Here is a 14168-nt window from a genome sequence, read left to right on the forward strand (position 1 = left end):
CAGCTTAGTTTTTGGTACCTAAGGTAAGTACCCCTATTAACGAGGGGGTTAAGCAACTTTTACAAAGACAGCCAAAAATGAAACATAAGCTGGCTCTATATGGACAATGACATATTTTTTTATGATAGTTTGTATATCGAAATGTATATTTCATTCGTTTTTGGACTTGTTTTGGCCAGTTATATAGAAAAAAATAATTATTAAACCTAAAACGTCGAAATCGCCTATTACCGTCGTAATTGATCATTGCTACCCAAATACCGCGGATAAGGGTTCCTTTTTACGAGGATAAATAAACCCATCGCATTTTTAGTTCCTACTTATATTTATTTGACAATAGTAGTTAAATAAATAGTAAGTATAATTTTTAATCAGATTTCCAATCATAAGATTTAATTAATATTTTTTTGGTTTTTCTATAAGGAATAATAAGAGAATGTTTAGTAAAACATAATTATGAAAGTGAATTCCGTCTACTTACACCTACTAACTACACTTAGATAATAATATATATGTGGTCGTATCAAAAATACATGCTGTATATAAGTATCTACATATAATAATATAAAATAAATAAATATAAGGGGACATCTTATACAGATCCAAACCATAGCCCCAAACTATGCAAAGCTTCTACTATGGATACTAGGCGATGATATACATACTTATATTATATAGATAAATATACATTTATAAAATAAAAATAATAATTCAGCCTATATACGTCCCACTGCTGGGCATACTTGTATACCTACATATAAATCACCCATGAATTAGGAACAAATATCTGTGTTCATCACACAAATAAATGCCCATCAACATCCAATGATACAAGATATGTGAAATCAAATATTAAAATAAATTATTTTTTGATATACTGCATCCATTATTAATAATAATAAGACATAATCCAAACATTATTTTAAATTAATTAAAAACCTAACTTAAATATAAACTAAATATATATAAAATAAACAACCTACTGAAACCCGTCCCGGGCTGCCCCCGACGCAAAGGTGCCCATCACGCTCGCTGCGTTGCCGCGTTGAATTGCGATTGTATGTTGGTGTATTATATGTTCTACTTAAAATAATACAATAGGTTTTATAATAATTATATTATGAACCTATTCATTTCCTACCAAAGTTGTAGGTGGGTCGGTATTAGGTTCCCATACATCTTATTACCGAGTGATGTCTTTTGTAACCATCGTTAAACGATTTAATTCACATTATTGTAAAACTCATTTACGAGTAATAAAAATAAATAACGATCGCGTATATTTTGAACACAATCAAAATGGAAGATACTAAATATTACGAAACATTGTATAAAACAGATTTGACAGCCATGCTTTTGTTTTTATATCAATATTTAAACAAGATTCTCATATAATGGTTTCTATGGAAACCCCCAGTTAAGTGCTTAGAACTGTTGTCAAAATTAAGAGTTCTTGAATAGATTTCATACCACGTTAATAGCTCTTTAGCTTTATAGATGGTTAAATATTTCAATAACATTAAGAGTTAAGGAAATATGTATTTACATATGAATATATACTCCTTCGAACTTAAAATACCGTTTCCGCTATTACCGATGTATACCTCGAAATTAGGAACTACACCAAAAAATGGAACTCAACACCGAGGTTTTTAATTTTCAATTTTTTACTATTGGTAAGCAAATATTTTCAAATTGAGGATTAGGGAACCATAAATATTATAATTAAGAAATGTTATAAAGTCTTAGTCTTTCTATAATATTCACCATTACTATGAAAATCACTGAATAAAATACGCGTTTGCTTACTTGAGGTGTTGCGCGTTAGTATGGAGCATTCAAATCCTGCGCCCCCGATGAGTTAGTTTACGGTTTTCGAATTGTTTACTTTGTGTTTCTTTACTAGTGCTATACTTATTCGACAGTCAATAGAGAAGGCTTTATTTGTGTGTACTTCAATTTTAAAAAGATTCAATAGGCTTTCTTATAAAACTCTTTTTTGTACACACCGCGGTAATCAGTGCCGATTTTAATGGGCTCGTTAATAGGGGTACTTACCTTATAAGTAGGTTCTTAATTTCTTCCCGAGTTTTAAGCTAGCACTGAAATCGTAAAATACAACGAACATGGGAACTTTACGATAACTAGCTCAAAAACTAGCATTAAAGATTTCATAAATACCTAAGTTAACAACGACATAAAATATACAAAAAATATAGATTGTGGTTAAAATTTATAACAAAATATATGGAAAACAGTGATTGACTGGCCGACAGAATATGCAAGAGGTAACAGCCGGCCTAGCCAAGGTGACAATCGCTATCGCTTCGACAACGAAACGCTTTGTGTCTCTCTATCACTCTTTCATATTAGTGTGACTGTGACAGTTGCGTTTCGATCGCTACGAAGCGTAAGCGATTGGCATGTTGGCTACGCGGCCAGCCGGCCTAGCCAAGCTTACAATCGCTATCGCTTCGACATCGAAAAGCATTATGTCTCTCTATCACTCTTCCATATTAGCGCGACAGTGACAGTTGCGTTTCGATCGCTACGGAGCGTAAGCGATTGGCATGTTGGCTACGCGGCCAGGTCCACTTACCTTAGTCTTGTGCACGTGTTGGTGGTGGTACTCCGAGTCTATCTCGGGCTCGCTGAAGTAACTTTGGTCCTAAAGATAAAAATGAATTAACATTAGCATTATTAACACAATATATGGATATGAGTGAATGAACATGGATCAAAATGATATAAAAATAATAAAATCATTTATCCATATATATACATTTTTTAAATAATATTATACGTTTTCATTTTGAGTTTTAGTCGTGTGTCGATAGATGGCAGTAAATATACTGTGACTACAAAATTCACAATGATAGATGATAGGACCCCTCTATACTATCTATTCTTTTTGGTATTATGTAAACAAATTGATAATAAGATTAAGGTGGATCTAAATTTATTCAAAACTAATGTTGGTGCCACAAGCACATAACAATGAACGTCTGTAAATAACAGTTGGTTTCAAGTGACTTGTAAATGTCTCGAATAATAATTTAATTTCCAATTTGTTTTCCAACAAAAACATTTCATTAGCTGCGCCCTCTAGGTTACCACTTTTCTATACGCGTAACAATACGATTCTACTGAATTTTGGTACAGTAGTGTGAATGCATGATATTGCAATATTTTGTTTATTTAGTTCTGAGGTATTTTTGATGAAATTAGACACTATTAATTGTAAATATATTTAGATAAATATTAACATATCTTATGGAATTGCATTGGGGTTTTGGAAGAAAAGGTGAAAATCTGCAATTTGTCTACATGCAGCGATCAATAGATCGCAAGTCGATATGACCTCCCATGAACGTTACAAATATGATTATGAAACGTCGATTAAATATTTTCGTGTTGGAAGAAGGAAAGTGGTTACCTGCTCCCAACTAGGAGGTCCGGAGCAGGTGGCGGCGCCCGGCGGCATGGCCAGCGAGCCGACGCCGACGGCGCCCGGGAACACGCCGCCGCCCATGTCCGTCGCCTCGAACAGCCGCAGCACCGACCGGTCGCGGATGTCCCGTAGGTGAGCTCTATAATATTATGACGATGATAATTTTCAGCCCTTATTTTATATCACTAGCACCGATTAGAAACGTATTGAATATTCACAAAGTTTTAAGGTGCTCCACATTCCAAACGTAAAAACAAATGAAATCATCTATTTTCCTAGTTTTATCTAAGACACATTTCTTTAGAACGAGGTATACTTATTATACCACATAAACTATATTTTGGAGTACTAGGTAAAGTAGAATGAATGAATGAAAACATTTATTTTCAGGCAACTATTGGCCCATAGATAAATACCTTAAAACTAGCATACATATTATTACAAAATATATCTTAAAACTAAAAACACAATTATGGCTGCGATGCAGTAGAATCGGCCCAAGCTAACTCGGTAGCAACTTTGATAACAATGATAACACACACTGTGCAATTGTTATTTTAAATTTCATAATTTAATAGAAGCTTGAAATTTAAATATTTAGGTTAATATCATCATCATCATCTCAGCCATAAGACGTCCACTGCTGAACATAGGCCTCCCCCTTATGGGGGGTGAATGCCATAATCGCCACGCTTGGCAGGCGGGTTGGCGATCGCAGTCGAGTACACCGAATTTGAGGGACGCTGCTGCCCGTCCACCGGTGGTCTTGGACGTAGTTTAAGGACATACCCGGGTAGGTTAATATGTATTAGATTAATTAAAGTCAGGTATACCCCTGACCCTGGTATAACTATAGTATTTACCCGAGCCTTTTAGGTAAAGTCCAAAATTTTAAACAATATTAATATTTATGTATACGACTTTTACCCGTACACATGCCTACCCAGCACTGGCTGGGTAATGTTATGCATTGCATCATCACTTCTCTTCTGACATTACCCTCCCAGTGTTGGGTAGACCTAGATGTATACTAGATGTAGATGTATACTTGAGTTTAATTAACCTTCTAACAACCTTACCTGTAAGAAATAGGTAAATAAAATGCTAGATAATTAATGCGATATTTCACTAGGTAAACAACTTTGTAATCGTTTGGATTAATAGAACTATCATTGCCATGTTTGTTGTCGTAAACATAAAAAGGAAAGAAATAAAAGTAAAACCGGCGCCGCTATTTTCCCTTAAAATTTAAATACCTAAGTATATCTAAATAATTTATCATAAATATCAGTGTGTGTATTTTAGTATAAAATGATTTGTGATAAATTTAGCTATGCATTCATTTTCACTGAACTTAATAGTGCTGAATTAATAATATAATTCAGGTGCAAGGGAAAAATCGTACAAAAAGTAGTTATGCACATATTTTACGTGTTTTTACAATCAATACAGGTATCGATATGTAGATACTAGTAAACGGTTTATTGGTTTCCTTCCATATATTATATTATATATTTCTTTCACATGTACATCACTCAATGTTTACAAACCTGTGACGTCACAAACAGACTCCTTGACACTTACGAGCGTTTTTGCGCGAGGTTTAAAAGTTTACGAGTAAAAATGCATTTAACTTATCTTAAAACCTATGAGTATAGCTGAAATATTATGTTTTCCGGAACCAATACAAGTGTACCGACAAAATGTACAGGGATTTCTGTCATCATGCCCATTAACTATGCAGCTAACTTATTACTTTGCATTTGTAAAACTGAAAGCATTTTCCATCAATGACATTCTCTGGGCATACATTGTAGTTGCGTTGATTGCTGCAACCGGCACGTACAATGTGTGGGTAGATGTATGTACAAAGGGTGAGACATCAAACATACTGACGATATGGTACATCATAAATATGATGTTCATGTATAAGAAACACAATCGTTGTTCATCACAAAATGTAAAGCTTCATTGGTCGGGGAGTTTTAATTGAGACTATTGAAGACTTAAAAGCGCGTGCAAAGAATTTTTGTTCTTAATATAGCTTTGGAAAACTTTTAACTCATTACGTAATTAGCTTACATTTTATTAAATTACTCGTTAAGAAATCGTTAAAGATTTGTTATCGTTATTAACTACAAAATTCATACAAACCTACAATGTAGTTAACTCATCCACAGCACTTACCGACAGTCATAGTCGTGCTCATGAATTGATCTGAATCTCGGTTTCATTGTAAAGAAATAATTTGTGATAAACAACACAACACGGAGCGAAAACTCGTTAAGGGTCGTTTGGATACGACGTCAGGGTAAATACTGATGTCGCTTGCCGGTGTCGGGTCACTCGACTATATCTACTGAAGTCTTCGAGCCGAGCGTTCGGGCGCGGACTATCTCTGTCTGTTTCACATCAAACGTACGAAAAAAGACCCAAATTAACAGTAAACTTTATCAAGTTGTCTATAAAAGAAACGAAACGAGATCGAATTTGAAAGCCCTTACAAAGTTTTACCTTCGAAACAAAGGATTAAATTATCTTAATTAATACCTATTTAAAGTAAAAAACGTCGTTATGATATTTTTGTGTCTGCTATTAAATAAATGGAATTTTTGTTTTCGGGTCTTCTACTTAGACAGCATACTTAAAATGAGTCAGTGTGTATTAAATAAACATTATGTAAAGAGTGTAAATAATTCTGTAGGTAAGTTAAAAATAGGACTCTTACGGGTTTTCCCTTCCTTGTATAATTGGAGTATTGTCCAAAAGCTCCCAACTATGCTCAAAAATTAACTCAGATATCTTCGAAAGAAACAACTCATACAAAACTAATAATAACATTGGTATTTAGATTCAATTACGTATTGTTCTTGTGGAGCATTTATTTAGTTGCAGTACCTGACTAAGGGTCGGTTGCACCAAACTGTTCGTATCGTTAAAGAGTTCGCTAAATTTTTATGTATGGAAAGTTTCATAGTAAAGCGCCGGGGCGCGCCGGCTGACGTTGATCAGTCTGTCAAATGCGGTTGGTGCAACTGGCCCTAAGGGTCGGTTGCACCAGATTGTTCGCATCGTTAAAGAGCTCGCTAAATTTTTATGTACCTATGGAAAGTTTCATAGTAAGGCGCCGGGGCGCGCCGGCTGATGTTGTTCACTCTGTAAAATGAGGTTGGTGCAACTGGCCCTAAGGTAAGTATGTACTTGGGTGGTTTTAGGAAACAATACAACTTTATCCAACAATTAACTTGTAGTTACCTATGCATTCAATCAAAACAATTAGGGACACAAATTAAATGTGGCTTTCCAGAGAAGGATCCTTATGCTTCACCTGCGATAAGGACGTTACGATAAGGATTTTTGTAGGAAATTCAGATGGAAACGTCCTTATTGCCCTTGAAGCATATGTATGATGAAAAGCCCACTAATTGTCAAATTTGGTGGATACTCGTTCCCAGTGCTTTTTGAAACCTACTCTGGATTAACTAATTGTAATCAAAATCACATAGGCAATCCTGACTACCCTTTTATTAGACATAACAACTACGTAGTTCAACTATGAGCCGTATATTACTTACTTGAGATACTACCGACATTATAGCCAACTTTGCCCGTTTTTTTTTTGAAAAATCACGAATTTCTTAAAAAAATTATCACATCATATGACATTTTTTCATTTGCTCAGCACATCCATAGTGATCAAAGATATCCGGGGTTCGCGCCAACATTGCCCACGTCAATTTGGTGTTCAAATACAGCTCGTATGATGATGATGTATAAGGATCATTTAGAAGTTTTGGGCAATCCTACCGTTCCCTGTTAATAACTTGGCGATAAGTGTAAAAACTTTTGAATAAATGAGGTAGGCAATGTTGCCTACCTGTTTTTGGCCTATTCTATACAATACTCACCTGAGCATTTTACGAAGGCTAGGGTTGTTACTTTAGAGAAAACCTGTTACAATAGTTTAATGGGCTAAAATATGAGTTTTGCTGTATTTTTCATGCATTAAAGGGATAAAACATCTAAATAAAGGACAATAAGACCAATAAACTTACTTAGTATACAAACATAACCTTCTTTTATTCGCGAAGTTGGGTAAATTTGTCAAAAGTGACAACCCTAAGCCGTTTTTGGTGGTGGGCAATGTTGGCATCCATAGGTCTGTAAATTAGCGGATGACATTGCCTACCGCCAAAACTTTTGTGTCTTTAGGCCTTTTTAGATTAAACCTCAATGGACATAATCTATGCTCCATATTTTATAACTGAAATCCGGAAATATTTGTCAAATTTGTTCTACTTGCATTCATTTTTCAATAATTTTTTGCCCGCCGAAACATATATACCCTATATTTGACAACTCGCTGAAAATTCCCAAGTCAAGTTATGCACATATTTGGTATATAGTTTTGCTACAAATTTAACCTATTTTTTGCTAAAAATAGCAGGGTGGCCCTAAGTATTCGAATTTTTTCTACATTAACGAATTTGTTTAAAATTGTCGTTATGGGCAAAGTTTCCCCTGGCGACAAAAAATAATGACAGTATAAAAAATAGTAGTTTTGTCATATAATAAAAGGTATTAAAATACGAGTGTGGGTTTATGAAACGATTGAAATGAGTATATTCTCTTAATATGTACTAATACATAATTTAGGTAGGTGTAGATAATATGATGTGAAGTCACTCGTAGCAAAACGTGGGTGGCGATTTGAATACACTCTATAATCTTCTTCGATGCGAGGTGACACAAATTAATCATGCATTCAGAGCAATATCTTTATGAATAAAACCGTCTAACTTTGCCCTGGAGGAATAAAAAAAATGGACTTTAAGGTTTTTATTAACTGTATGTAGGTTAATTTGTAAGGTATGTATGGGCCTTAATAACTGCCTGATAATAAATTACATTTAATTATTTAAATTTAATTAAATGTCGCCGCCTATCAAACATTATATCAAAGTAAAACTGTCTGCGTGCGTGAAGCAAAACCACGAATTAAATATCCTTAAACTCATTTCTTTATCCGTTACATATTTTATCATGATTACGCCGAGGGGAAATTTTCTTTGCAGATCATAATGGACAGTGGTCTAGATAGGCAAAATGTAAATAAATAATCAAAGAAACTTGCCTATAATTAAACGAACAACATAGGTATTATAACGAAATGTCATTCGCATATCGGTAAGGGTAACATTTTATTTCTGACCGCAGCTTCATGCGAATAATATAATGATCTTTAATCAAGATAATCTAAATATTTTGTTTCAAGTATAATATTTTTTCCAGCTGAGAAGCCTTTTCTCAAACGAAAATTATTAATTTCTTGGGCCAATTATTCTAAATATTTTTAACCAAGTAAAGTGTTCTCTTGAAAGAACAAAAAAAAATTATCATGCCAATAATAATGACCTTTCGTCAAGAAAATCTAAATATTTTGGTTCAAGTATAGTATTTTCTCGAGCTAAGAAGGCTATTCTCAAATGAAAATTATACATTTAAAATATTTTAAACCAAGTATTGTATAGTATTTTCTCGAGCTGAAATTTGCTTAGAAATACAATGAAAATGTTAAGTATAGAAAGTAACACACAAGTAACGAAATACGAGCTTTTTGTAGCAGTTAACGATAGGTTATAAATTAATCATAAATAATAAGTGTAACTTAGAAAAATCTTTGAATTTATGATTACACGGATAAATTATGCGCATCTGTCATTTTTACTTACCTATTTATTTGTAAGAAAGGGATAAAACATGATTGAACTAAATAAGGCCCATAAAGTTTAATGAATAAGGGTATTGGATTAACTCACCGTAATATCATATTTATCGTTACAATTTTAATTGACACATCGTTGGTCTACCTACTACAGGCAAGTGATCTTCGCCTTGACAGAATTTAGAATCTCTTTAGAGGATAATAGTACATTATTGTCGAGGCTCGATAGTAGCTACTTGCAGGCTGAGGATTCGTTTTAAACGGACGACCTTGGGACGACATGGTGCAAGAAATATAAATATCATAGAAATATTTTACAGAAGCAACATTCTTACGTATATATTTTCACAGAAAAAAACCCTTGCCGCCTTTATATTTTTTTAATAAAAAATAGAAGTGTATTTTTCTACGGAAAATACGCCAACCTATTTGAGACAGCTAAATAGTCGCGGTACTAATCATCTGTTTGGCTGTTTAATGGGCCTGTGCCTGCATTTGATATGGCCATTGCAACTCGACAAATAATGGAATATGCATGCAACATTGATTGCAGTCCCAAAATCGAGACTGCAATGTTTTTAACTTTTTAATTTTTGACTGACCATAAACTACGCGCTTTGCGACCTATTTTTTAGACAGCAAAGTCGACTTTGCCGTCCATTTTTGAGAAAAATACACATAGGTACACTCGGATTTTTTACTTACCTCACATCTTCTAGTTCGTAAAACATGTCCTTCGAAGAGTCATGAATGTAGATCTTCACCATGGGACTGTCCATGTACTGCATTGTGAGCTGTTTGGGGAAGCTTCTCACGAAGAGCGCTTTTACGGTGTCGATAGAAGTAATCTCGTTAGGAAGCAGCGCCCGCTTAGTCTCACTTCGATATTGCAGAAACACCAACCCTAAAATAAAATGTTAATTACTCTTCTTTAATAAATATATTAGACGGAATCTAAAAATGACGGCATGGCACCATGGCAGACGGGTGATAATTACTGTCAAAAATACCTAACTACTGACACTTTCTAAAAGGCGGGTATTGGGTAGGCATTGAGTAGGTATTTTTTCTACATTAAGTAGCAACAATGACTGTCAAAACAGAAACAAACAATTATAAATAACAACAAAAACAGAAACTAAAAAATTATAGAAATAAAAGATTTAAATATAAAAACTGTTGACACGATCATGGTTGTTCTTAAGAAAGGCGAGATTACGAAATAATGAAGATAAATTGGTTTGTTTACATTCATTAGTTCATTCATTACTAATGATCTCCAGTAGGTTAGTTTATTTGTAAAACTATAGATGTCACCACCATCACCAGTCGCGGTATCTGCGGCATCAGTATCGATAATTGCGGATTTTATTGATGCTGATTGTACTTAGAATTAGAGAACTCATGATAATCTCTAAGTAGGTAGGAACATGTCTCTATTTCAATTGAAATAGTATTTAATATTACCTAGGTAGAAATTAAATAATAATATTTGCATTAAATATTAATATTTGAATGAAGGCTCTGTAATAGAAGCACTAATTATTATTTATTTCTTGTGCAAATTCTTTATAAATGATATTAATTAATTATGTTGCTATGTGGGCGGCACCTACGAACACTAGTTTATCCATAAGTACCTTTTTTGATTAGGCGGTGAGATCTCCCTTCTTGGAAAAGTAATCAAGCAAGCAATAATATAAGCTGTTAATTGGTAGTCGCTAAGAAATGTGATGCCAATTATCCTCACTGCGTAATATAAACACGCTTGCACTCGAGCAATGCTAACTCGATCATTTCATTAGCGCAATAGCGTGGAAATAGGAAACAAACTCGAAGCTTTTTGCACCGTACAACCCGCGTAGGTCAAAACAACCGCAGTTGTAGAGTTTCAATTATTATGTTGTCCAATAAATATCAAACAATTTGGATAATAAAAGTAAGAAGTATTTTTGTAATGAATTCCAGCTAAGCCCCGATCGGTGTGTCGAGGGACACGGAATTACTGGTATTATACTAGATGGAATTGAATTGGAGAGGAAATAACGTATTTGTTGTCATGCTTATATTTGTTGTTGCGTTTATTGGAACGTACTACACAGATTTTAAAGAAAAAAAATACATTACTTCACAGCAGCATTACACGATGCCTGAAAGGATTTTTTCCAAACAAGCATTGCATTACAACGTTGATTTGAAACGCTCCTCATGCGTTTGTGATTCGACAATAATAATTAATAACCGAAGTGCATCAAACTAACTACCTATCTATGCAAAGAGCGTGACAAATGAGAAAGGCGGATTCGTTCTATACTAGTTATTTCTAACGAGAATCTATTATGACTGCAAATTTAATTTTTACAGCTTTACTTTAACATAGGTGTATCAATTCACTACTGTCCCAATAATCTGTACTATGTACCTGGTATGTATTACAAATACGAAATTATGTTACCTCTTTATACCTAAACCGTTGAACCGATTTAAATGACATTAGACTATCTCCATATTATATCCGGGAAAGGAATATTTGACAGTTTTATCAAAGAAGTAGGTAAACATTTTTTTTCAAACAAAACAACAATACTATGTATTTAAAAAATTAATTAAAGAAGAATGGAACTTTTAAAATAATGAGTCCATCTAGATTATTAATACTTTGCGTACTGTACAAACTTACCCAGCGGACGCTCCAAAGTTTTGCTGGGTGTTCGCACAACAGGTAGCGAGGAGCGCTGCTTGCCGCCGCGCCTGAACCCGGTGGAGGCAGTCTCCACTTCCGACATGATGCCCGGGTCGTCGTCGAACAGCATGGCGTTGTTGGGCGGCGGGTAACCCCTAGGCAGCGGTGGCTGGACATAAATACATAGACATAAATAAACATTCAGTTCAACTAATGTTAATAACAACGAAAGTCCCAGATAAATAAAAAACATGCAATCAAATTTTTAAGGCATCCTAGGTATATGTTTACGTTGATTGTTGGACCACCCGTTTAGAAGGGAATAACTTCTTCGGTCGTGTTTTTATTGGTCGCCACTCGTTTTCTTTATTTTCGCACTTGTATCGCAATTATTCGTAATGTACTATTTTATGCAATGTAGGTAGTTAATGCTACAATTAATTAAACTTAACAATGATTATTAAGCAACACGCGTGAAAAAATGGTTGATATTCCTAATACTAAGCAAGGCACACAGATTTTAATGAATATAATAACAGGTACATGTAATAGTATCAAAAATATTATCATACGGTATCAGTCTAAGTACCTACTTAATTGATGACAATGATGGCAGTGACTGAATGACAGTTTCTTGGGAGTCCTATTTACCTTTCGTCTTGTTTAAAGTCCCTACTTATGAATTTGGTGAGTGATGAGTTGGTGAAACACTGTTAGTAGAAGGCATGATCCGTAGTAAAAGATAAATACACAAAAGAATATCGAAAATTATAAGAAACTGTTTTAAACATCATGCCGATAAATTAATTGAAAAAGGAGATTTATTTTTATGTGTAGGTTTATTCTCGCGAGCTTGTTAATTAAGATTCGTGTAGGTACATTTAGTAAATGTAAATAACGTCAGATAAAAGGGCCATAATGATATATAAAATGTATTTAGTAAATGTAAATAAAGTCAGATTAAAAGAGCCATAATGATTTATAAAACGTTCATTACATTATTAGGTAATTAACACGCCAGACTCCCATGAGTCGTGGCAAAAGTCGGGACGACCCTATAGTTCGTTTTTTTTAGCATTAGAAAGAACTTGCAAGAAGGTAAGCGATCTTGACATGTCTTTTAATTGAAAAACGCTTTTTAAAATTCAAAAACTATTACTTATGAAAGCAGAAGAATATAAATGATCGTATTAGATTCATAATTGTTACATATTTGCCGTAACTTATTTTTAAAATGTGTTTTTCAATTAAAAGACACTTCAAGATTGTTTACCTAATTTCTAATGCTAAAAAAAACGAACTACAGTATTCTTACTAGCGTTGTCTGGGCTTTTGTCACACACATTACAGAACTTCGCAAAACATAACCAAACAGAGAAGCTTTATTAATAAAAAAAGTCGGTGAGTGTGTCATCACTTCTTTCCGTTGCCCAGTATCTCCACCCAGCAGATGAAGCGCATAGATAAATGTAATGTGTTATTTGACCCCTATACCTATATGGTTGTATGGTTATCTGATTTGACTGATTAATTTGTCTATATTTCTATTGTATAGTTGCTTTATATCGTTCTAATTCTTTCCAATTTTTAGTGTATTTTCCCCTTTCCTTTTTGTGTAATATATGTATGTTTATCCTATAAATTTTGTATGTATTTATATCCTTTATCTTTCTGGTACCTTGTTGTACATTTTGCTGCATTTGTCACCCTCTTTTCACTCTCTCCTCTCATCTACTCAAAGGTTAACTGGAAGAGATCCCTCAAAGGGATAAGTTCGCCTTTGTACTTCTTGCTAATTGTATGTTATTTTTAATATGTCTTTTTGTACAATAAAGAGTTTACTACTACTACTACTATAGTAAGTTTTAGCAAATTACTCCAATTCTTGTTCGTCAGTGTAAAAGCAACACATGGCGCTGGCGCGGATAAAAATATCTAATTAGACATGTTGTGATAATGTGAGCAAAAAATTCGGAAGCTAGGCATGTTATAGGTAATTGTTATGTTTATAAAATAGTGTTAATAAAACGTTCGGAAAGTTAATTTAAAATAGTCAAAAATTCCAAAGCCAAAACAAGTATTTTCGTGTAGTACGGTCTACCTTCAGAGCCCTTGCGTCAACAATTCGATTCTGCCTGTTATCGCGACTTTTGTTGACCGTCGCGTATTCAGGCGTGTATAGAGGGACCTGCCTCCCAGACGTCCAGTGCTAAACATAATAATACTTATTTCAAAAACTGCCTCATCTACCAACTATGTGGCAACCTTTGGAGATTTAGTGACTTTGTATGTAGGTACTTCAATATATT

At 34.1% G+C, this 14168-nt stretch overlaps 1 protein-coding gene across 7 annotated transcripts in view; it reads right to left on the bottom strand.

The window, feature by feature from the left end:
• The window catches only part of LOC134679298 (coiled-coil domain-containing protein AGAP005037), a 109153-nt gene that overhangs the window by 79677 nt on the left and 15308 nt on the right, over positions 1–14168 (bottom strand). For 6 of the 7 annotated variants that reach the window (XM_063538197.1, XM_063538196.1, XM_063538198.1 and 3 more), the window contains 5 exons: positions 13961–14068; positions 11857–12028; positions 9882–10080; positions 3437–3590; positions 2600–2668 (listed from right to left, as the gene is read on the bottom strand). In XM_063538197.1, the coding sequence (XP_063394267.1) occupies positions 2600–2668; positions 3437–3590; positions 9882–10080; positions 11857–12028; positions 13961–14068 (702 nt within the window). The remainder of the gene's footprint in view (positions 1–2599; positions 2669–3436; positions 3591–9881; positions 10081–11856; positions 12029–13960; positions 14069–14168) is intronic. The other variant, XM_063538200.1, reaches the window with a different exon arrangement.

Source organism: Cydia fagiglandana, chromosome Z (assembly GCF_963556715.1).
Source record: "Cydia fagiglandana chromosome Z, ilCydFagi1.1, whole genome shotgun sequence".
In the NCBI taxonomy this organism is placed as follows: domain Eukaryota; kingdom Metazoa; phylum Arthropoda; class Insecta; order Lepidoptera; family Tortricidae; genus Cydia; species Cydia fagiglandana.